Source organism: Sturnira hondurensis, unplaced genomic scaffold (assembly GCF_014824575.4).
Source record: "Sturnira hondurensis isolate 20B ecotype Veracruz unplaced genomic scaffold, ASM1482457v3 Scaffold0022566, whole genome shotgun sequence".
Taxonomy (NCBI): Eukaryota; Metazoa; Chordata; class Mammalia; order Chiroptera; family Phyllostomidae; genus Sturnira; species Sturnira hondurensis.
The window spans coordinates 6642972-6667012 of NW_028095197.1; the positions used below are offsets into that span (position 1 = coordinate 6642972).

Consider the following 24041-nt stretch of genomic DNA (forward strand, 5'->3'; position numbering starts at 1 on the left):
GGCACTGTTCCCTCTCGACCCCTCTCCCACATAAAGCACCACAACCAGGGAAGTGGGTTACCCGGCCCTAGCAACTACCTAAGGCTCTGCCTCTTACTATGTAACAGGTGTGCCAAGACAAAAAATTAGGCCCAAATGAAGGAACAGATATAAGCCCCAGAAAAAATACAACTAAGGGATGAAGAGATAGCCAATATACCAGATGCAGAGTTCAAAACAGAGTAAATCAGGATGCTCACAGAAAAGGTTGAGTATGGGCACAAAAGAGGAAAAAGTGAAGGCTATACAGTGAAATAAAGGAAAATGTACAGAGAACCAACAGCAAAGGGAAGGAAACAAGAACTCAAACATTTGGAGCAGAAGGAAGAAACAAGAATTAAAAAACATGAGGACTCAGGAAACTCTGGGACAACTTTATACATTCCAACATCCAAACCATAGGGGTACCAGGAGAAAAGAGTAAGAAATAGAAAACTTATTTGAACTAATGAAGGAGAACTTCCCTACTCTGGTGAAGGAAATAAGACTTCCAGGAAGTCCAGAAAGCCGAGTCCCAAACAAGCTGGACCCAAGGAAGCAACACTAAGGCACATCATAGTTACATTACCCAAGGTTAAAGATGAGGGGAAAATCTTCAAGGCAGCAAGAGAAAAGGAGACAGTTACTTACAAAGGAGTGTCCATAACACCATCAGTTGATTTCTCAAGAGACTTTGCAGGCAAGAAAGGACTGGCAAGAAATATTCAGTCATGAAAGCAAGGACTTACAGCCTAGATTACTCTATCCAGCAAAACTAAAATTTAGAGTGGAAGGGCAAATTAAAGTGCTTCCCTGACAAGGTAAAGCTAAAAGAATACATCACCACCGAGTCATTATTCAATGAAATGTTAAAGGGACTTATTTAAGAAAAAGACCCAAACTGAACATTAAAATGGCAACAAATTCACAACAATCAACAACTGAAATCTAAAAAAAACAAGCAAAGAGAACAGGAACAGAACCATAGATATAGAGATCATTTGGAGGGTTATCAGCAGGGAGGGGGAAGAGGGAGAATGGGGAAAAAGGTGCAGGGATTACACAGCATAAATAATTAGTAGGTACAAAATACATAGGCAGGCGTTAATAATATAGGAAATGAAGAAACCAAAGAACTTACATGCATGACCCCTGGACATGAACTAAAGAGGGGGGGACTGCTGGAGGGAAGGGGTTACCAGGTAGAGAAGGGCAAGGAGGGAAAAATTGGGACAAGTGGTAATAGCATAATCAATAAGATATATTTTATAAATAGCAGAGGATACTCTATAGCTGGACAAAACTATACAAGCAGTCATCTGAAAAACAGAGCAAGGAGGGGAATGTTTAATTTAGGGGAAAAAACACGCCTAATACTAGAATAAGCAATTTTTTTAATAATAACAAATTACGTAAAGGTGGACACAATTGTAAGTGATCTTCAACCAGAACATTGTTTGGAATTTTTTGATGCACCAAAAGAACATCTATCTGCAAACAGGTCAGGAAAAGGAGACTGCAGTCCTAGCCTTACCATCCACATCAAATGCAGGTAAAGGATGCCACATTTCACATCTAGAACTCCTTCAGGCTATCCCCTAACTACCACAGTCCCATCAGTGATACTGCAGACATGGGGCTTGGCAGTGGTACCACACCGATGTTAATTAGGAGGGGAGGAGAGCAATCTTACAGGATTCACATTTGGAAGAATGCTCTGGCAGTAGGGGTAGTCCAAGGCCCTTCCCAGAAAAAGAAACAGGCACAGGGGCCAGGACTCCAGCTCCATTTTGATCCAACGTTTATTGTTCTTTTACAACATGTCATTTTTGGTTTAGAAACTCCTTATGATTAGTTTTCCAACAATAACTCAAAAGCATGTAAAATAAGATCAACCTACTCTCTATATAAACACCCAGCAACTGTGGCCCTTCGCCCTCCTAGCCTGGTTGGGTAGGGGGAAGAAGGGAGGGCTTGAGAATCATTGAGTGAAGTGCAGATGCTTTACTGTGGGGAGTGTTGGTAGTGCCGTGGTTCACACCCACACAGGATCCCTGCACTGCCCCCAACAACAGAAACGACATAGGCCCAAGGTCCAATTCCCTGTTGGTAATTTCACTCTCCACCTCCCAAATGAAAATCTTTATTTTTATCGATTTTGTTTTGTTTTCAACAGAAACCCCCTGTCCAGAGTCTGAGTGTAGCCGACCTGTTCAGACTGAGAAATGGAGAAGGCCGTGGGCGCACCCCTGGTCCCTCCTGGGCAAGCGCCCCCACCCTCAGGGAACAAGGTCCAGCCAGGCCAGCTCGCAGCACACTGGCCATCACCACTTAGCCATACAGGTCATCATCATTGTCTTCTGTGTATACACTGCCACCTGTGCCGCCTCCACTGCCCTGACTGGGGCCAGCTCCACCCTGATTTCCTGAAGGGAATCTGTGTGCACAAGAAACAGAACATAAAATAGGGTTAGGACAGGGCCTATATAGGATTTTCACAACTACCCCACTAGCCTCCTTAGGACTCCCACTGCCTTGGCTGTATAGTTTCCCAAGACAATTTAAGCATTCCCTACTGTAGCCTAGTTACCTGAAACTGCCAAAGCCCCGACTCTGCTGAAGAGTCTGAGCAAACATTTCATATTTTCGAATGTCATTGTCACTGACAGAACGGCGAGCGAAACGCATGGCTTCCTCAAAGTGATCTCGGCGGATTTCGGGCACTGGATCATCCTCTTCTACCTCCTGTAGGATTGATAAACACAAACCACCAGGGATAGTTAAGCCCAGCCTGGATTTCTTCCATGGCCTTTCCGATCCTCATTATTACAGTAGCAATTGGTCTCCCTTTCTCTAATACAACCTAAGTCACTGACCTGCTTAAAAACCTGTCAGTGCATTCTGGAAAATGCAAAACTGTATGGAAAAAAATCACATCAAGGCTGTCAGGAGTTTAGGATGGTAAAAAAAATAAATAAATTGACTGAAGTGGCCAAAGAAAACTTTGGGGAAGACAGAAATTTCTGTCTCTCTACTGTGGTAGTAGTTATAGAACTTATATAAACAGTACACCTAAAAAGAATGGATTTTTATTATGTATAAATTAAGCTTCAGTAAACCTAAATTTTAAAATGAAAATATCAATGACAAGTGTTTACCACATCTAAATTAATTACACTTTACCTAGTGGCCTCACTTTTTAAAATTTTGATTTTAGAGAGAAACATCGATTTGTTGTTCCACTTATTTATGCATTCATTGGTTGATTCTTGTAGGTACCCTGACCACGAATTGAACCCACAACCCTGGCATTTCAGGAGGATGCTCTGACAAACTGAGCTACCTGGCCAGGTCATGGCCTCACTTTCCATAACACATGCCCTCTTAAATATACCCAGGTTTTATCAATTTCTGTAACCCTACTTTTCACAGCAGGTCATTCGGGCTGCTTGTTTTCTTTATCCAAATTATACTCTTCCTTCAATAGCCCAGCTTAAACCCTATCATTTCCATTCAGAAGCCACTCCTGCTGTGACTTATGAGATTGCTCCCTAGGATAAGTTTATCAGTAGTTTTTAAGCTTTTGTGGGAAACAGGAGGGATGTCACAGACCCCCCCCCTCCAAAAAGGAGAGAAAGCCATCCATTCATCCATCCATCCAACATGGTGCCACGACACAGTGGGAAACAAACAAGATTGACAGGGAATGCCCATCTTTATGGAACTTTCACTCACACATCAAAATTTGCATTTAATCTCAGGAGTCCCATGGGACCATCCTTATAGATAGGCCCATGGATTCCAGGTTCTCAACTGTGCTACTTTGATTTCCCTCATGGAGCTTATTTCATACTGAACATACAGCCTGCCCATCTCTTCTTGGCCTTTATAACTCTAAACCAAAGGTGGTACCCTCAGTTGCTTCTTTCTCTTTGATGCCCCACTAAATACCTTGGTGAAATGATTTTACCAAAACCTTATATTCTTCTAGGGCATGGTGGAGACTGTCCCCTTGCTCCCAACAACTTGCACACTGGAGGAATGGATGCAAACTCACCATGGCTGATGGGTTGGTCTGCCTCTCACGGTCTCGCCTAATCTCACTCTCAATAGATTCACGAATGGCCAGTTTACAGGCTCGTTGGCAAATCTCAGTCAGGTCAGCTCCAGAGAAGCCATTAGTCATCTTAGCCAGGAACTCCAAATCCACATCCTGAAAGTTAGATTATCTCAGCATTTAGCCTCTCCTTCCACAATACATAAACACAATCTCTGAGCCACTTAAGTACTCCCAATTCCAATTTGTCCCATCTTTCACCACTGTTTTAGTCCCCATTCTAGACTGTCCTAATACAACTGTCCTCAAGGATTGTCCTCAAACCTCCCATCTTCTGTTTACAACCCTAATCCCCAGTGAAATCTTGTCTGGGGACCAAACAGAACTCTACACTGGTCTGAGGACTCACAGAAATCCCCATAGCCCGTGACCTTGCACCTGCCTTGGCAACTGGGGACTTGCGCAGGTTGGCCTTGAGGATGGCAACACGGGACTTCTCGTCAGGAAGTGGGATGTAGATGAGTTGATCAAGGCGGCCAGGTCGCAGAATGGCAGGATCAATGATATCAGGCCGGTTGGTAGCGCCAATAATAAACACATTCTTTTTTGTGGACATGCCATCCATTTCTGTCAGGATCTGATTGATAACTCGGTCAGCAGCCCCACCACCATCTCCAATGTTACCACCTCGGGCCTTGGCAATAGAATCCAGCTCATCAAAGAACAGTACACAGGGGGCAGCTTGGCGGGCCTGTGGGAGGGACAGATGGACCCAAGCATTAGTACAATTGGGTATCTCAGGCCTACTTGAGAAGGAAAATAAAAGTGACGTTCACTACCCCAACTGAGCTTCCAGATGATATGTTTTTAACTCTCCCAAAGAAACAGCTTCTATCTCTACCTTGCCTACAAGCAAGTGAATAGACAGCCCAGCTGTTTTAACTCACCTTGTCAAAGATTTCTCTGACATTGGCTTCAGACTCCCCAAACCACATGGTGAGCAGCTCAGGACCCTTGATGGAGATGAAGTTGGCCTGGCATTCATTAGCAATGGCTTTAGCCAGCAAGGTTTTCCCACAGCCAGGAGGTCCATAAAACAGTACTCCCTTGGAGGGTGTCATACCAAACTTGAGGAATTTGTCTGGGTGCTCCACAGGATACTTGAAGAAAAAGAAAGAGGGTTCAGGGATACCCCATACAGTTAAAGAAACCTAACCAAACAGAAGCCTGCCTGCCCCCCAACCCCATGGTGAAAGATCCAGGCTTCTTTGGTGCCTCGAACACGAGAATAGCAGGATCCTGAATTATTCTCTCACAATTCTTGCAATGAATGTACCAACGCCCCAAGACTAACCAGCTCAATTACAAAGCACTGAAGCAGTGACTCACCCTGAACCAAGGTACCCTACCTGGACCAGTTCCTGAAGTTCACGCTTGACATCTTCTAGGCCCCCAATGTCCTCCCAGGTTACCTGTGGCACCTCCACCACAGTTTCCCGCAGTGCTGATGGGTTGCTCTGGCTCAGGGCCCACTGTAAAGGGAAGAACAACGTGGGATGAGAATTGCCAGGGAAGGCATCAAAGTGCATATGTATGGACCTTAAGTGGGAGCACAGTCCTTACCCGGAAGTCATCCATAGTAACTGCCAGGGAATTCATGACCTCAGCATCAATGGTTTCATCTTCTAGGTCAATAAGGTCCATCTTCTTGCGGATGGCTTGCAGAGCGGCCTCTGAACACAAGGCTGCTAAGTCAGCGCCCACATGCCCATGAGTCTCATTCGCTACCTGCAGAGAGATGATCTACTTTACTATCTTGTCTCTAAAACCCAGCTGCCTTAAGAGGTCAAAGACAATAGAATCCTGGCCCCTTTCCCCAACTTCTATCTCTGGGTCCTCCCACTTGCCTGAATAAATACTAGCAGTTCTTTTACTTGCTAGATTTTATGTTTTCAAGCCTGGTCTGGTGGCCTGGAAATAAAGCTCCTTCTAAAATTCTAGTTTAGTTTAATATAGTGTCAACCAAGAAACATGCCAACTCTAGTTTCCTGGCTTCAATCTCAAATCATTTATTTTTCCCTGCCCTGGAATCAAAATCAGTCTCCTCCCATCTTAAGTTTATATTCCTAGCCAGCTCCCTTCAACTGCCTGGGAATAGATACTCTAAAACCCCTGACCAGCCTTCATCACTACTACTCCACCTGTTCCAGGTCCACATCATCTGCCAGCTTCATGTTCTTGGTATGGATCTGAAGAATTTCCAAGCGTCCTGTAGCATCAGGGATTCCAATATCTACCTCCCTGTCAAAGCGACCTATGAAATAGTGTGTGAACACAGAAAAGGTTCATTTCTAGTCCAGAGGGAAGAAGGGATAAGCCTAACGTGACTAACCATCACAGTCTGCCCAGGACTGTTTTGATGTTAGCGCTCAAAGTTCCATGTCATGGGAAATCCCTCAGTCTCAGGGGCTGATCACCCTAGACAAGACCTGACCCCTAGGGAAAAGGGAAAGGACCCCTAGGCCCTATCACTACAAAAAAAACTTCATGAAATGCACAGGATTAGATGATTTAGCTAAAGGACAGGTGTGGGATGAAAAACATTAAACCCAGCAGTGTTATAATCTCCCTATGAGCAAGGACAGGGTATAAAGAAATGTGGGATCCTTACCAAATCGCCGTAGGGCTGGGTCAATGCTGTTGGGTCTGTTGGTTGCTGCCATGACAATCACATGTGCTCTCTGCTTTAGGCCATCCATAAGGGTCAACAACTGTGATACAATACGCCGTTCCACCTCCCCATGGGTCTGTCAGGACAGGACATCTGGTCAGAAGTGAAGTCAGGACCTTTCAACCCCCCACTAATCCCTTGGGTTAAGGTCCTACTTTCTCTCTTTTGGGAGCAATAGCATCCAGCTCATCAATGAAGATGATAGCAGGAGCATTCTTCTCAGCCTCCTCAAAGGCTTTACGAAGGTTGCTCTCAGACTCGCCAGCCAACTTGCTCATGATCTCGGGACCTGAAAAGATACAGAATAGAGGCAATGACAAAACTACATCCTTCCTCATTCCTAAAAGTAATCAGGTATTTTGTTTGCCCAGCTCAGAGACAAGTCCTAGGTGAGAAGAAGGAAGGTAACCTCTGCATACCTTTTCACAACCTCTATTAGCCACTATCCCAAGAGCCACCAGACCAGGCTGGAGAGAAGCCAAGGGACTCAGTGTTTATCTCATAGTTGAGCAAAAAGTATAAGGATGAGAGAAGAGGCTCTGGGACCTCTGGCCATAGTGAGAGAAGCAGCATACCAGTTGGATCTCTAACAGCTAAATATTCTTTTTCAAGTCTATATAGCTTCTTTTTAAAAATACTTATTTATTTTTAGAGAGGGAAAGGGAGAAAGAGAGGAAGAGAAATATTAATGTGTGGCTGCCTGTCACACATCTCCTACTGGGGACCTGGCCTGCAACCCAAGGATATGCAATCCTCTGATTCATAGGCTGGCACTCAATTCACTGACCCACACCAGGCAGGGCTAAAAATCATTCTTAAACAGCCAGCTGACCATCCCTCAAACCCTCTACAATAAATAAGCGTAGACTTTTTGGTTTTCTGTCCTAACTTACTCCCCCTAAATGTTTTCAGTCTGTTTATAATCTTTCTCAAAGAGGGGATACATTGGGGACACAAGAGTAGAATATCTTCCCCTTGTTACTTATTTATCTATAATGTATCCCACGGGGGAAAAAGATGCTGTACACAAGGCATGCCTGCAAATGACGTGTCCATGATTTATCCAGCTGAGACTGGGTCACACTCAGTTCAGAACTGGGTCCAGCCAAACACAAGGTGAGCTAAGTCTCCTACCATTGATCAAAAAGAAGAAGGCTCCAGTCTCATTTGCCACAGCTCGAGCAATCAGGGTCTTCCCAGTCCCAGGAGGTCCATACAGCAGGATTCCTCGAGGAGGCTGAGGACCAGGACAGAGTGAATGATTAGGTTCAGACTCACACCTTCTCTCAACCCCAACCTCCCTAAAATCGCTTGAGTAGGGCTCTATCTAGAAAGGGTGAGAATCATAGCTCAACCCTGACACTAGGAAGAATGAGCCCTCCGCTGTAGTTGTTAGGAAGATAGTTTACTTCAGGCCACACCCACTACTCTTTTCAGTAGCGAAAATACTGCCAGAAGGCTGACATTTATGATTATAATTTACATAGGAGACTGAGGGCAGAGAAACCACCCTAAGGAACTAGTGTGAGTCTGAAGATCCTGGCATTAGGGAAAAGCAAGAGGCTATTAGGCCAAAAGCCTGACTTTAGACAGACCAAGTGCCAAGGACCAGCTTAGTCATTTTAAGAGAGTGTTGCTAGAGATTCATTCACTTCAGCAATCACAACTCTTCAGGATTTATTATCATATTAGAATGCTTTTCCTTACCACCAACGACAAGTTTTCCTCTTTGAAGCTCTCTTTTCTGTGGGCTTCCACAGGCAGCACATGGGATATGCCCACACAGAAGACAGTTATTTATATGGTGCATACTAGGGGGAGGGCAATAATTTCATCTTCACTGTGTCCCATGACATGAAAAAGGCTGGGAAGTTATATTCTAGACCAGCAGTTCTCAAATGTTTTAGACTCAGGACCCTTAACTATGCAAACTCCCTTAATTTCTACTTCTATTGGGCAGCACTCTTCTAGACAGGCTGGCAAACCATGATGAGACTTGTTTTTATAGAGTCCATAAGAATGGCTTTAAATTTTTCAAGGGTTATTAATAAAATGCATATAAATGCAACAGAGAACTTCAATGGCCCATTCTGTTCTAGACCAGCAGTAGCTTTCAATAAACTTAAAGCCCTCTATAAACTCAAAAAAAAATGAAACATATATGAAAACAGGTCCCAGGATCAGACACGAAGTAGTTGTTAGTTAATCACCACGCTAGACTATATTCCACAGAGCCCAAAGGTGCTTACCTTCACACCGATTGCCTTAAATAGGGCAGGATGTCTCAGGGGCAACTCCACCATCTCTTTTATCTGAGCTAGCTGTTTCCTGCAGCCACCAATATCATCATAGCCTACTTCATTCAAGGACTCTTCCTCATCCTGAGTATGGAGAAGAGAAGGAGAAGGCAGGAATACTAGTATTAGCCAAAGACGAGTTTCTTCAAATCCTTCCACAATCTGGTGTGGAAAAATCTGCTGTATTAGGAGTCTCTCCTTCAAGGGGACCATGCCTCAAAGAACAATTCAAAGTCCCAAGGCCAGATGGCTAGCATAGCTTTTCCTCTCACACTGTCCTTAGTCTTACTGGGAAGGGGTCCCCTAAGACCTGAAGCTGGAAATTCTGGTAAAGGGGCATTACAGCCTCATCATCAGCATCACCTCTCCAAAAGTCAGTCCAACCACTTAGATCCTTTTGGTTCAATCTACATTTTAAAAATTAATGGTATTAGATACTTAAAAGAAACTTAGTTCCAAAGAGCACACCATCTTGACAGCTCCACATTATTGACTGTACTACTGAGTAACATGTAGTCAAGTATTGAGATCAGAGAGAGAACTCACCTCTCGTTTGATAGGTTCCCCTTCACAGTGGATCACTGTGTCTGGAGCAACAATGCAGTAAGGGCTGGGATCTGTTTCCACTACTTTGAACTCCACAGCACGCATTCCGCCCCGGACAAGGAAAATATCTCCTATGACAGCAATCAGCAGAAGGGCCATTAGAGGTGTCAACTACAAGAGTAATCATGCATCAGAACCTAGGGTCTACAGTACAAGTTTACTAGATATTGCCTTTTCCCCTACTCACCCCCAGAATCCAGTTAAGCATCAGTCAAGAGCAGAAAGCTAACCTGTAAAAGGTCCCTCTGGCTCTCAAGAGAACAGTGAACAACCTGATGTGCCAGAAGTCCATAGGTTTTGACTTCTGAGGTACAGGCAACCCCGCTTTTACAACCACCACTAACAGTAGAGCTGTTCTGAATATGAAATACACTTTGGACTGTGACACAGCCAAAATGGCCCGCTTCCTCCTTCAGGGGTTTAAGAAAAGATAGCTTATTCTCCTGGAGCAGGGAATGAAAATAGAGTAAGGAGGGCGTGGGAGGGGTCAAGGGGAAGGAGAGAGTAGACATGTATGTATATATATGAGATAGACATTTCAAAGTTCACCCCCAAGTATCCCTATAAACAAACATCCAAAGGCCAGTCCTTAGAATTATCTCTCTCTCACCTTTCCGGATGGGTCGATAAGCTTCCAAGAAGTATGGCTTAAGGTATACCTCAAAAAGATTGCCAGTGATGCCTTCCACTGTGTCATCGATAGGTAGCACATGGATGCGTTTGCCATACTTCACATCAGGGCACGGTTGGATGCTGAGAATGACAAGCAGATGCCAGATTACCAACCACACTGCAGCCCCAAGCACTGGGTGTCCGAAAGGGCCTGGCACAGAAAGCTGATGGCAAGTGGAAGAGAAAAGGCAGGGATGGCTTTAGGTGAAGAAAGGCAGGAGGATAGAGTAGGAGTCAGGACAAAGGAACAGCCAAGCAGAACTAAGAGAACTAAGACAGGTCAACTCAGGGAGGGTTAGTAGAAGCCATTAGAAGAAGCTTCTGGGGCTGCACACTCCCAATCAGTGAACCAAAAGGAAGACTCACACACCCGGAACCCCTACAAAGAAGATTACATAAGGGTCTTCAGTGAGAGATATCCAAGGATGACCCATTCTGGCTAATATTGGTGACCCAATATTACAAAGGGAGGTCTTTGTCTGTTAAGTGTTAAGGGTCAGAGAAATAGAAATAAAAAAAATGACCTCAGCCAGGTGGTCAGAGCACCCTGAGAAAAGTGACTAAGCACCACCTAGAAGGCTATACAAAACCTACAATCTATAAAGAACAATCAGAAGCCCAAGGTATTCCTGGCCAGGTGGCTGGGTAGCAATAGCTAGAGATGACTCCAAGATGGGAAAGCCTCTTGATTAAAGTTAAATCCAAAATCGCTCAGACTGCAACTATCCTGGGTCTGGCTCAAACTGTGACTCTCTCCTAGATTAATTTAGATCCTTAAAAAGACCTGCTAGGAGCCCACCTTCCTTACCCACACTCCCACCTCATTCCAGCCCCAACACAAATCATTAATCCAACACAGCAGTGAGGTTATTTAGCAGATACACACCCTCAAAGAGCATCCTAAACCAGAGTCTAGGGTGCACTTGTTACACCTCTTGTGGGGGCAGGGGGGAAGAAGAAAGGCATCAATAAAGTCACAGAAATGCCAATTTGTCCCAAAGGTCATGAAGAAGCAGATTTTAAAGTCCCAGGAAAGCACAAACAAAACCTAAAGACAACCCTGATACATAAGTCTTCCCATGGTTAGGAGGCTTCTGATATCTGCAGCTGCCAAGGCCTTCATAGGGTCTTGCCTATAAAGCAGACTGTCTCTGGCCTCCCATCCCTGAGGGGCCAAGAACCACACACACACCTGATAACATCCCCTAGGCGTACGCGAAGGTTATTCCGAACAACTCTATTCATTCGAATCTTCTCATCAGAACATGTGTCATCAGAAAGCACAATGCACACAGCTTCCCGCCTCTTCTTTCCTTTCAGCAACACTGTATCACCTCGGAACAACTGGAGCTCATCCATCTTGGGCTGAGGAAAGAAGGTTAAGGCCTTTGGGTCACTGGGCCAGGGGTAAGCAGCAGCCCCGGAGGTTGGGATTCCCAGTAAACCCCATCTATCTGTGGTCACTGCAAGAAAAATGAGAAAAGAAACCTGGGAAAAGCCCTCAGGTTAAGTGCAATAAGGAAAGATTAGACTGTGGACCTAACTTACCTGGGACAAGGACACCACACTGTTGTCCTCATTGATGGCTTCATCAACAATTAACCGATTGGGACGATTCTTCTGTTTAAGAATTGCTGTTGATAAGTCATCACCTTTTGAACTAGAAAGAAAAAGTAAAGTCAGCCCCAATGTATACTCCAGTCCCAGGAACTCCAATTTCTAAAACTCACACTTAGGAAGGAATCAGTAAATCAGAGAGTTCAGATGAAGGAAATTCAGCCAAGGTCACAAGGAATAACACCTAACACATATTACAATTCCCATTCCAGTAGCTCTTGGTATTTTGAGCACTACTATCCTAGTTATGAAGTTCAAAAGTCAGAAAACTATGGTCTAAAAAGATTAAATAGAAGTGGAGACTAAGAACTAAGCACAATTAAAGAAATGAAATTAGTCTTAGGAAAGAACAGTGGTTAAGAGAAGGCACTCTGCCATCAGACCTGCTGGATCTGAATCCTAACCCTGTCATTACTTAACTGTGATCTTGGACAAGTTATTTAACCTCCCTGGAAATTGATGTTCTAATCTGTAAAATGGGGACATAGTAGTACTTACCTCAGGATTGCTGTCCTAAGTAAGATAATGAATGCAAAGTGTTCAACACAATGCCTGGAAAGTGGTATTAATGGTCACTATAATTAATTATTATAGAACAAAGCACAAGCCCTTCCTCTGCTCAGCTTCCTGCCAAAACAAAGTTGGCAAGACAACTTATCGTAGGGCTCAGAGAGACCCCAAGACCCATCAAGCAAGGCTGGGGACAATGAAGTAAAATTAGCTCTACTCTCTTTTACTGGCTAAACCTGATGTCAGAACTTTCTATATATCACAGGAATGACAAACACAAAGACCATCATATTTGGGGCAGGGGGGACGACAACAAAAACCAAAACTAACAGATCTAGAACCTTCAGAAAGAGGCTTAAGCTCAAAAGGTGGTTTCTGTAAAGCCATACAACTGCATGGACTTGTTCAAAGTCCTTCTCACCCAAATTAAGACTGCCTGAGTCTAAACTCAGTTTAAACTGTCCAGTTTCAATTATTTCCTAGAAGTTAAGATTATTTACCTGACACTAATTTCTTACCTAGCTTATCTCCAGCCTTCCACTAACTAAACTCAGTGGGCTCTCCCTTTGAAGAATTACTCCTCTCAGTAAGGCTCAGGAAAACATGTGCATTAACCTAGGAAGGCCAGACAATGGAGAAAGCAAAGAATAAAAAAGATCTTCATGAATTATTTCTTCATTCAACAAATTAACAACAACAACAACTGTGTGTGTGTGTGTGTGTACACACACACACACACACAAACATGCTATGTACTATAATGGGATCCAGGGCTACATCGGTTAACAAAACAAGACAAAATAGTATTCCTATTAGAAAATAGCTTCACAACTTGCAAGAAAAAGAAATACCTATGTTCTAGAATACCCGCTGTAAAGTTATGAGATTTTTTATCTTTTGGTCCTAACACACCAAAAAAAACAAACAAAAACAAAAAAACAAAAACAAATCCCATTCATCTAATAAAACTGTAAACTTTCTGCTGATACTCACTCACCCAGGTGATTAATCATCACCTTTAAACTAGTTTCCAAGAATGGAGTTTCCTAGGCTTAAACTTGCTCCCCCAACCCAGAAGTGTGGCACTTTGGGCATAACGCTTCAGCATAGACAAATCTTCCCAGGGCTTCCCACGGCTTATCAACCCTGGAAAGCAATCATGGTCAATGTGACAGCTAAGGGCAACTGAAACCCATAAATTCTCCCTCACACCTCAAAAGGTATCCAAAGGCTGCCCATCTTCCTGCTTGATCTGTAGGATTAGGGCTGGAGAAAAATAAAATGGCTGATGCCTCTAGCCATCATAGTTTGTATTTTAACCCCAAAACTGCAGTCGAAGAAAACTTCCAATCTGCCTAACATTCCTGACCCCCTAGCACTGGGAATGAGTGGTATGCTCCTCCCTTAAGATAAAGACCTTTAATGCCACATCCCCTACTGAGATCAAAGGAACCTCTAAAAAAGAGAATTCAGCCTCATCATGACCCAACAGCAGTCCTGGAAGCTCTTTGGGGACACCTCATATTGTCCTTTATGTGAATCAGACCCTTTCCAGAGCCCTAACGGGCTACAGGAAACTTGGAAGGAGTTCAGGCAAGAGTCATCAGGATGACACAGAGGTTAGAAACAATCTATGATGCCAGATTTTAAGAGTTTTGGATTTTTATTTTTAGTCTTGAAAACAAAAAACTGTCTGAATAACCTAAAGGAATATTTTAAGTATTAATAAGTGTTCCTTTTAAATAGGCAACTGAGTGATACTTTATTTTGCCTTGTATAATGTGCACCCAAACTTTCAGGGGAAAATTTTTCAATTCGATTTTAATTATATTTAGATACTTGTTTTTTGTATAATAAAGGAATTTTAGAATTTACTTTTGAACATATAGGTACATTAAAAAATTTTACATAACAAATAATTACAAAATACAAGAACAGATTCAAGGTATTGCATGTACTACTCATATATAATGTGCATCCTTAGTTTTTCCCTCAAAAAATTGGGCAAAAAAAGTGCACATTACACACAGCAAAATATGGTACTCCATCTCGATTCAGAAACTTGAAAAAAAGGAACACACCCAATAAACAAATCTCTATGTCAGGAAGGTGATTTGCATAGAAGAGTTTTCAGAGGTTGATTGTCTCTTTTCCCATTATGTAAAGCTCTTAATTATTAACCCAGTGGACAAGAGGTAGTCAGGTTTTATCTGATGCTTTTCTCAGGGGTAGAGGCCTCGCCCCTGATTTAACCATAGCCATAGCCAGCTTGGGGGGGGAAAATTCGTGTGGGTTAGAGTTAGGGTAACTCTAGCCTTCACACCACGAGGGCTGAAATCTATGAAGGCCCAGAAAATAGGAACTTAGATTCGAACGACACAGCAAACACCTAAAATAGCAGAGAAATGAAAAAAGTGCCTTTCTCCCTTCGCCCATTTCATCAAGGAAAATTGACTAAAGGTTTCTCATATGACTAACAACCGACCTCAAGTAGGAAGGTCAGAAGCGAAAAGCAGGGGTCACTCTCCCTCACGACTCAGGTGGCATAGGATGCTAACCGCGGACCCAATGGATCCAGCTCCAAAAGGGCCGTGTGAGCTTCCCTGAGCTCGCCGCCCGGCCTTCCCAGGTTCCGGCCTCTGCCTGCGTCTCCGGTCTCCGAAGGCCTTCACGTGGCCCACAGTCCACGCCCACCGGGCCCAGTTAGGGCGTTGGGGCCTGCTCTCCGGGAACCAAAGGCTTTCAGTGGGTGGTAGGCCAAATCGCAAGGGGCTTCTCCGAGGCCCCAGGGCTTCGCGCCGCCAGTGTGGGCCTGCAGACCTCCCAGGCCCGGACGGCCGTTCCAAGGGAGCCAATCAGGCCGGCCGGGGCCTGCATGACACAGCACGATCTGGCCCAGGCCCGGACCCAGGCCCAACGCAAACCATGCCTAGGGGGCGCGCGGGTGCGTAGACCGGCGGAGCTCGGCCACGGCCCCTCCTTCGCCCCCTTCCTCCCCTCTCCTTCCAAAGTCTCCCTTTTTCTTGGTCTCCACCACTTAGACGCTTCCACTGACAGACCCGGCCGGGCCTACCCAGCGCCCAAGGGCCCCTGGGTGCGCGCCCCCACAGCGGGCGGGGGGTCTCGCTCGCGCACACACACACGCACTCACTCAGCTCCCGAGGCCATGGCGCGCGCCTCTCCCGGCCGGCGGCTGTGGCGGCCCGCGAGTAACGGCTGCAAGGGGTGGCAGGCGACCGACTGGACTGGGTCTCGGCTCTCCCCAGCGGGTGGCGAGCAGCAGCGACAAACCCACAGGCAGCCTCCCTCTCACTTCCTCCCAGCGGCACCCGTGCGGTGGGCGGGCAGGAGACGTTGATTCCCGACCCGCGAGTGGGCAGCAACAGCGACGACTCAAACGACGGCTGCAGACGCTTCACTGAGACCCAGCCGAGAAGAGCCGAATCATCGGAAGAAGAGGTGTTCTAACCTCAGCCAATCAGCGCCTGCCCTAGGGACTTCCGCCCGCCTCTCAGTGCCTCTCCCCAGCAACTCGCGGACCAGAGCCAATCAGGAAATTCGTTTTGGCCTGGCTCCCGCCTCAGGGATGTAACACGTCTGATAACGCCACGTCAATTGGCCCCAACGCAGCGCTTCCTCGATGGATTGTGATAATCGACCAATTAATGAAAGGAATGGGGCCAGATCGACTGGCGAGAGGAGTGTTTAATCCCTTGGAGGCGGACTCTCCCACTTGGCTCCAGTTCATTGGCTCTTGAATTTTTTGTGCTGGGAAAAAAACTGGCACAATGGATTGGACCCTTATATTAGTCTAGTACTGTTGCAGTGATAACAAACACTCTTATCTTATTCCAGAACCTGAGGATTCACCCTAACCTCCCTCCTGTATCTTCAAAATGCTGGTTCAAGCCACCTCCTACCTACTTTGGGATCCTTTGACTAGCACCTCAGTTTTTGTTTTTTTAATTTTACCGAGAGGGGAAGGGAGAAAAGGAAACAATGATGTGAGAAACATCAATCACCTCCTGTAGCGCCCCAGCTGGGGACTGAACCCACAACCCAGGCATGTGCCCCAACCGGAAACGAACCAGCATCCTTTCACTTTGAGGGATGACACCCAACCAACTGAGCCACACCAGTCAGGGCCGCGCCACCCAGCTCTTAACCTGCTTCTATCCTTTAGTTGTTGAACCCCCTGGTAACCCTAATCTGACAAGACTTTACAGTTCCTCGGAGCTTGGAGGTACATGCTTTCTCTTACCACTGGCTATTAATATTAATGGTTTAAGGAGGAAGGGCACTCAAATCCAGAGAGGGGTCAAAAGGATACCACAAAACACATAACATTCAACAGAGCCCAAATCAGCAAGAAAATTGCATGCTGAGTTGACGTTCTTGGGCCCAAAATACCAGCTAGCCCTTACTATATTTAATAGGCAACTCTGGTAGCACACTAACTGGATTCACTCTTCATCCTTTTCCAAAGACACATTTGACTGAGGCAGTTGATTCTCCTATTTCTAGAATTTAGGATTAAGGAGGGGTTGGGAAGTCACTCAGAGACTCACATTTGCTTGTTTCCCTCTCTAAGAATCAAATACCCACCCTTGTCAAGACAGACCTGCCTAGACCACCTTCCAGATCCACCTCCACTCATTCTGTCACCTCACACAGGATCCTGGAATTTGGGGCTCTGCTTTTAGGCAACAAGAAGGACTAAAGCTATTGCTTTCTGAATAAGGATTCCTATAGCCCTTTCTTCTACCCCAAACCTCAAGTCATAAGGTAGATGATGCTGGGAGAGGGCACCTTAGACAGCCAGCACTTAACTAAATTAGACACCTGAGAGCTTCCCTTGAGTAGTCTACTTATTACTCAAGTATATGTAGTAAGCAGACAAGAGATAGATATGAGATTTTACTTAACACAAGAAAAGGGGAAACAGGAAAAAAAGGTGCCATGAACAAAGTCAATGCCTTATTGGTGGCGATGGAGGAAGGGGCGGGGGGGGTCCTCTGGAACCAGATGCCAGCAACTAGGCCAAAAAATTTTGCAGGAGTACCACCAATCTCTCCAAAGTCAGACTTATATAGGAATGGTCAGCTCCAGCCACATTCCCCAAAGATGGTAAAGCAGAAAGCCCTCCCCACAGAAAGATGGCCCACTGGGGGCCCAAGCTCAGACTCTTTAAAACTTGGCAGCTACAGGTCACAAGGCTCCTGCAGAGATGTCTGAAACTCTTCAAGAAGGGCTTCACGGTCAGGAGGACGAATCCAGCTCAAACAGGTTTCAAGGTACAAGGGGAGAGACCTGGAAAGCAAGAAGGGTGAGGTCTAAGAGTGAAGGATAGACAGAAGGTTGAACAGCCTTCCCTCCCTTTCACTCACTGCCACCTTCCCCAGTGGGCCCCCCGATTCCAGGACACCAACTGCCCGTCAGACCCAACCCAGCAGGCCTCAGCCTCACCATGTAGCATTCTCTTGTGGCAACTTAGCTTGGGCCTCCAGCCTCTGCCAAAGAGCAGTGGCCTCATCCCTCCGATCCAGCCTCTTCAGGGTCTGAAGCAGATGAAAGGAAGCATCTCCATTACCTGTAGCCCCAGCCCAGAGTGCAGAGTCTTAGAACTTGACCCAGTCTTAAGAAGCATTTTTATAAAAGGGGAAACTGAGGCATAAAGCAAGGAAATGCCTTGCCTATAGTCACACACTGAACCAGGAGTAGATCATTCCTGACTATTCCTATACCTAAGCATTGCCTGCCCAGGACAAAGGGCTCAGCTAATTCTGCTCCTGCACAACACATTCCCAACGTAATAATTGTCTTTGTGTTTGAGGACATTGGGAAGACTGGGGAACTCCTGAGAGGCCTTCATACACACTTGTATATGTCTTGTGTATGTTTGCACACTTGGGTATATCCCTAGGTATATACAGCACAATCCCATTCACCCCTCCTACATAGGAACATCACTTAGTACCTCCCCTATGGATATCTTTGTGCACCTGTGCATGGCTAACATCATGCAAGTATACATACCTGGGTTCACCTGCACACCGAGGAGGAAGTCCTGTAGCGCTTTGGTATCCTGGCCACTGGCTCCCCATTCTAGTCCACGACTAATCAGGGCAGCTGCCCGAAGCTGTTGTAGTTCCACATCCGACGTATACCCCTGCTCACAGTTGGAAGCAGGCCCTGGGGACCACCCCCAAGGTCAAGAAGTGTGTTCCCAGCCATATAGTCACTAAAACCCCAAGTCCCCCTCTATGTTTCTTGTGTCCAGAGTCCCTTTCTCTTAAATTTCCCAGTGGGCTAGGACACACAAAAAGGGAACTGATATCTACCACCACCACTTCTAGGAGGAAAGAGAAAAATTCAGAGTCCAGATCACCTTGTTCTTTGTCCTTAGGTGTGGCTCGGAAGAGCAGCTCAAGGCACCTAAAGTGGGACATAGAGCAGAGATGAAGAGGAGTCAAGCTCAGAAACTCTGGGGTGCATAGGTAAGATTGGAGCTCACCAATAAAAATGTATCCCTCCACACTTCCCCAGGGGCCCTGGTTGGCTTCTAGGGCTCACCGGCTAAATTCACTAATTGCTTCTTTTTGGGCCCCTAGTTGCACCCAGGCTTGGCCCAGAAGCAGGTGGGTGGCAGGGACCCAGGTTGGGCAGTATGGTGACTCCTTGGTCCCTTTTCTGGCATCTTTCCATAGCTGGGGCATCTTGGGAAGCAGCGATGACGTGCGGTTCAGTAGCTCCTCACATACTGTCAAAGCATCCTGAGCTCGGCCTGCCTGGATCAGTGCTGCTGCTGCCTCCAAGAACATCTCAGGCATACAGGGCCCTGGGGAGCAGGGGGGTGGGGAGAACTGGGGTGGGAGAGAAATGCAGTGTCTTGAACTAATACGGGGCTCCACTCCCAACCTCTTCACCAGGCTCTGGTACCATATAGAGACCACCCACTGCTTGCTGCCCTGGATTCCTTGCTCTGGGAAGACTTCCTGGTCTGGCCCCCAACTCTGGACAGATGGAAGAAGATAAAACAGAACAGCATTCCTGCTCTACTCCAAAGGAGACTCCAACCCTTTCCTATCCCAACTGCACAGAACCTTGAAGATATACCCACCTTTGGCTCCGAGTCATCCAGCAACAGGGCCAGCAGGTCCAAGTAATGCTCTGCAGCGTCTTCTGCCCTGAGGAGTCATAGCCCATGAGCCTTACATTAGACCCTTGCAGGGTCCTCAAAGGGCTCTTAGCTAAGTAAGGGATGCTCAAGAGCCCTGAAGAGTAGGTCTTGAAGCTCCAACCTTAACTCAGTATAAATATACCCTCCTTACAGAACAGGTTTTGGAGGAGACTTCAGAGTTTTAAAGATACAGGTTAGTGTCCGGGGAAGAGTTCTCAGTTCAGGTCCAGTGGCAAGGCAGGAGGTTGAGGAGTGGAGGCCTATGTCCTGCTACTGACTCATCCATCCCTCTGACTCACATGAATAGAAACAAAGTCACACCTCAGGGAGGCATCAGAAGTGGGAAGAGGAGCTCACGTGAGCAAAACAGAACCTTACCTTCCCATTTGTAGGCATCGACTTGCTAGCAGGTATTTGACCTGGCTTGGTGTACCACAGTGAAGGGGTGAGGCTGGGTCAGGTTGTGGGAGTAGCAACTCTACGTCAATAAGAAAATGGGGGACTTCAGAGCTGGGAATGACATTCAAGGCCTAAAAGGGACAAAAGAGGAAAGTATATCTATAATCTTTGGGAGTCATACTTCCTTCTGCTTATACTTGACTAGTCTCGTCCACACAAGCACCTCAGCAATCCCCATATCTTCAGTTGGTACAGTTCCTTACCTCAACCAGAAGTTCCAGACTCTCCAGCTCTGCCGCTGTGTTCCCCAGTTGCCGATATAGCCTCGAGGCCTCCAGAAGTGGGGGGCCACAGATTGACTCCCCTTTCAGGGCTGTAACCAAGTATAGCAGAGCTCTCTGTGGATTGCCCTAGAAGGGTGAGAGGACATAAGCCTCAGCCACCCTCACAAAGAAAAAAGCCGTTCTAACCCACCCTAGCATCGTCTTTACCATCTTTCGGAGACAGGTCCCCAGTGCTGTGTACACCTGGACCAACACAGGCCGTGGGCACAGACCTGAGGCTGCTTCATACAGGCTGCTCAGTGCCCTGGGCAGACTCCCTGTGATCAGCTCCTGGAGGCCTGAGAACAAACAGAATGTGAGCTTAGACAGGCCCACAGGGCATGAGTTAAATAAGACATGACAGGAAAGTCATGAGGCTAGAGGTCCCTTAAGATGGGGAGTGGTGGGGAAGGAATGAGTTAGACTGATAACTGACCTTGGCGAAAGGCAGATGCTGTCAGAAGGACATCCCTCAATCCCTGGGCATCCTGTAGGGTCAGTGGGTCATCTGACCCCTTAGCTGGGGGACTCCAAGTTTTTAGAAGGAGCAGCAGATCCCCAGAAGCCTCATTCTGGGGAGAAAAGGACCATCAGAGGATCTAAGCCTGTAACTCTTTCTTCTCCTGTCTCAGTCTACCCTGGCTGCGCCTTGAATTCAAAGGTCCTCCTGATTCCTGTTCCCTCATTTCTAAAAGACTGGTAGCTGTGGGGAAAGGGTAAAGGGAAGAAGACAAACCTAGGGCAATGATAATATATTCTAGTGCACCTCCTCACTCAGGATAAATCCATGAAGACACAGGGCAACGACGATGTTTGAGTTACTTATGAAAAGACTGAGACTGGGAAGTGACTTCAGCATGGTCATTAACGCCCTAACCCTATCCAAGATTATTAAGCTATTTTAAAAACACACCAAAGAGAATTCCTCCAATGTGGACCCAACCAAAGCAAGGTCACCTAAGATTCCCTGAGAGAACCCAGGTCTAATGACCACCAACCCAGCACACTTTCCAGCACATAATGATGCTACTGCAGCTTGGAGGGGAGAGAGGAAGGAAAATACCCTTACTTAGATCCAGGTCACTTCCCAAATTACCTGGCTGCTGTTCAGGGTCTGCAGCAGCAAGGTCAAGTCCCCAAGATGATCAGTGCTTAGCCAGAGGGCAGCCTGCAGGCCAGCCAGGTGATGAAGGGCAGGGAGCAGCCCCAGCAGAAGGGAGGATACATGGAGGACAGAGTTCCACAGCTCCATGAGTCCACCTTCCAGCCTGGGCTCCAGCTGCTTCTGGGTTTCCAGCACTATAGTGGACACACACATACAGCTGAGACAGGACCTCATCTCTGGCTTTCCTTTTATGCAGGAGCACAAAGACCACAAAGATGCTCCTAGTCTGAGGAGCACATGGAGGATCAGAGAAGGGCATCTCCCTTCATGGAGGTGACAGATTATGTTGTTACTCCCATCCTCTTCGCAAGGACTGAGGCTGGCAGGGGTATGGAAGAGAATCTCTGGACCTCACCTCTCTCTAGGCCACGTTGGATATCCTGTGCCTGGTCCTCAGTGAAACCCTGGGCCAGGCTCGCCCTCAAAGTAGTGAAGTTGCAGATAACAGTCAATTCCAAGGGGAGAACAAGAACAGCTGCAGGGAGCCCTAGAGCGACAAATGCTGGTCTCGAAGGCTGCTCCCCCCATGAAAAATTCCCTGAATAGGGTCCCAAACCACAGATCACCCCACCTCAACCAAATGGCCTCCAAAAAGAACGCACCCTTTGGACAGAGTTTGGAAAGGGCAGAAAGTTCTCCAGATTAAACAATTCTGGAAACCACTTCTTCAAATGCTATTGCTGCTGTGTATGTGCATATAATAATGACGAGTGTACAAAGATCATCCACTCCAGTCCTCTCTGTGCCCCTGGCCGGAGTAATTGCCTCAGTTCCAGAAATGGAAGAGGAACTAGTCTCTGGCTGTGGAGAGTGTATATGTTGGGGGGGCGGCAGCACTGACCATCCTGGGGGGACCCTACTTACCCTGCAGACTATGGAGGAGTCCCCTGAACCCTTCCAGTGCATCTTGAGCCAACTGTTGTCGCCTCAGAGACAGACCCAAGTCCTGAGCCACCTGTCAAATGTGGAGTGGAGTGTCACTGAGAATAATCCTTTCCTCTCCTCTTGCAGCAGTGGTAAGGGATGTCTTTCTCCGGTCATTTCTGGCTTTAAGGGGAGGTCAAGCTCAGCCTCCCCGCCCCCATTTGCTGGGGTAAATCCATAACAAACCCTCTTTCTGGTATTTTGGGGCTGAAAAACCAGAGTCTAAGCAACCGCATTACCTTGGCCTGTCGAACTAGCCGGTCATTCTCTGCCCTCCACAGATCCAGGCAGTTGACTTGTGGCACTGAGGAGCCCAGAGGGGTCTGGTGGGACATGGTGGCCGAGGCTGGGCCTGAACACCTGGAGAGGCCTGCAAAAGGGTCAGCCCATTGTTCCACAGTACCCACGCGAGCTGGGAGGAATCGGTGCACCTCCGCACCCCACCGCGCCTCCTCTGCTCCGCTGGCGGAGAACCGGACCCTCTCCCCTCAGCCTGGCCGGCTCGCTCACCCTCGCCTCTGGTTGGCCAGGCTGACAAAACTCGGTTGTGGTTGGTCGTCTTCAAGGGATAGTGCCCGCGGGAAACTCGAAAAACAAATGAGTCTGGACAGACCAGTGAGGAAGGCTGAGACGGGCAGGAGGAGGGAGGTATGCCTAATAAAGGAGTTCCTACGGATCTGTGGTCCACCGGTTCGGCTTGTAGGCCTTGAGGAATCGATATTGAAACCAGAGCCCGTGGCTCAGCTCTCCCTCCCCAGCCACACTTCCAGGTCTGTTGGATTTCCCTCCCCTCCTGGGAGGGCAGACCCGCGCGATGCATGTTGGGAGTCGCAGTACCAATGACGGCCGCTTGAAAAGCCCGCAGGGATAAAGTGTCTCCCAAAGGAACTGACTGAAGGCCAAGACTCGGTGATACGGCCATCCCTCCTCTGCTCACCTTAGAGCATCATCATCACGCTCACCGCATGCAGTCTCACTGTTGGCAGCGCGGCCCTGTGTTTGTGCAGCCTGCGCTGCTCACACGTACATGCTCAATCCCTTCAGAAAATAGAGATATGAGAGATGGATATTCGTATGCCACACATAAAATCAACTCAAAATGGACAGGTCGAACCTTATTAAAATTAAAAATGCATGCTATAGCCTTAGCTGGTGTGGCTCAGTGGATTGAGCGCGGGCCTATAAACCGTAAAGTCTCCAGTTCGAACCGTCAGAACATCAGCATGAATTGCAGCCACGTCCCCAGCTGGGCAAGTGCAAGAGGCATCGTATGAATGTTTCTCTGACATGTCGATGTTTCTTTCTCTCCCTCTCTTTATCCCTCCCTTCCCCTCCCTCTAAAAATAAATAAGATCTTTAAAAAAAAAACACCTCTCATGCTACCAAGACACCATCAAGAAAGTTCAACAACAAAGTGGTAATAATTATTTGCAAATCATATACTTTATAATGGACTTGTATCTACAACATGTTACTCTCAAAGATCAATAATAAAGACTTATTTGTGATGCGTGCCCTGACAAGGGAGAGAGAGAGAGAGCT

The 24041-nt window shown here is 46.7% G+C and overlaps 2 protein-coding genes across 4 annotated transcripts; both read right to left on the reverse strand.

The window, feature by feature from the left end:
• Nucleotides 1-1500: 1500 nt before the first annotated feature.
• VCP (valosin containing protein) lies at nt 1501-15969 on the reverse strand. The gene is made up of 17 exons (XM_037035721.1): nt 15660-15969; nt 11930-12041; nt 11574-11746; nt 10320-10462; nt 9650-9780; nt 9056-9187; nt 7941-8043; nt 6962-7095; nt 6747-6882; nt 6277-6389; nt 5699-5863; nt 5485-5607; nt 5023-5235; nt 4518-4826; nt 4076-4231; nt 2609-2763; nt 1501-2455 (listed from the first exon to the last, which is right to left on the reverse strand). The coding sequence occupies exons 1-17, from the start codon at nt 15674-15676 to the stop codon at nt 2350-2352; spliced, it is 2421 nt and encodes an 806-aa protein (XP_036891616.1). The 5' UTR covers nt 15677-15969; the 3' UTR covers nt 1501-2349.
• Nucleotides 15970-17412: 1443 nt separating this feature from the next.
• On the reverse strand, nt 17413-23282 carry FANCG (FA complementation group G). Of its 3 annotated transcripts, none has more exons than XM_037035948.1 (15): nt 23010-23282; nt 22739-22869; nt 22440-22530; nt 21931-22062; nt 21507-21709; nt 20847-20982; nt 20579-20709; nt 20351-20497; nt 20067-20218; nt 19629-19695; nt 19082-19371; nt 18897-18943; nt 18545-18700; nt 17975-18098; nt 17413-17818 (listed from the first exon to the last, which is right to left on the reverse strand). In XM_037035948.1, the coding sequence occupies exons 2-15, from the start codon at nt 22832-22834 to the stop codon at nt 17710-17712; spliced, it is 1881 nt and encodes a 626-aa protein (XP_036891843.1). In that variant the 5' UTR covers nt 22835-22869; nt 23010-23282; the 3' UTR covers nt 17413-17709. The 3 variants fall into 3 exon arrangements, 2 of the variants coding, with proteins under 2 accessions (XP_036891843.1, XP_036891844.1); XR_005064980.1 differs by having other exon boundaries at nt 17726-17818; nt 17975-18066; XM_037035949.1 differs by lacking the exons at nt 22440-22530; nt 23010-23282 and having other exon boundaries at nt 22739-22826.
• Nucleotides 23283-24041: the final 759 nt, after the last annotated feature.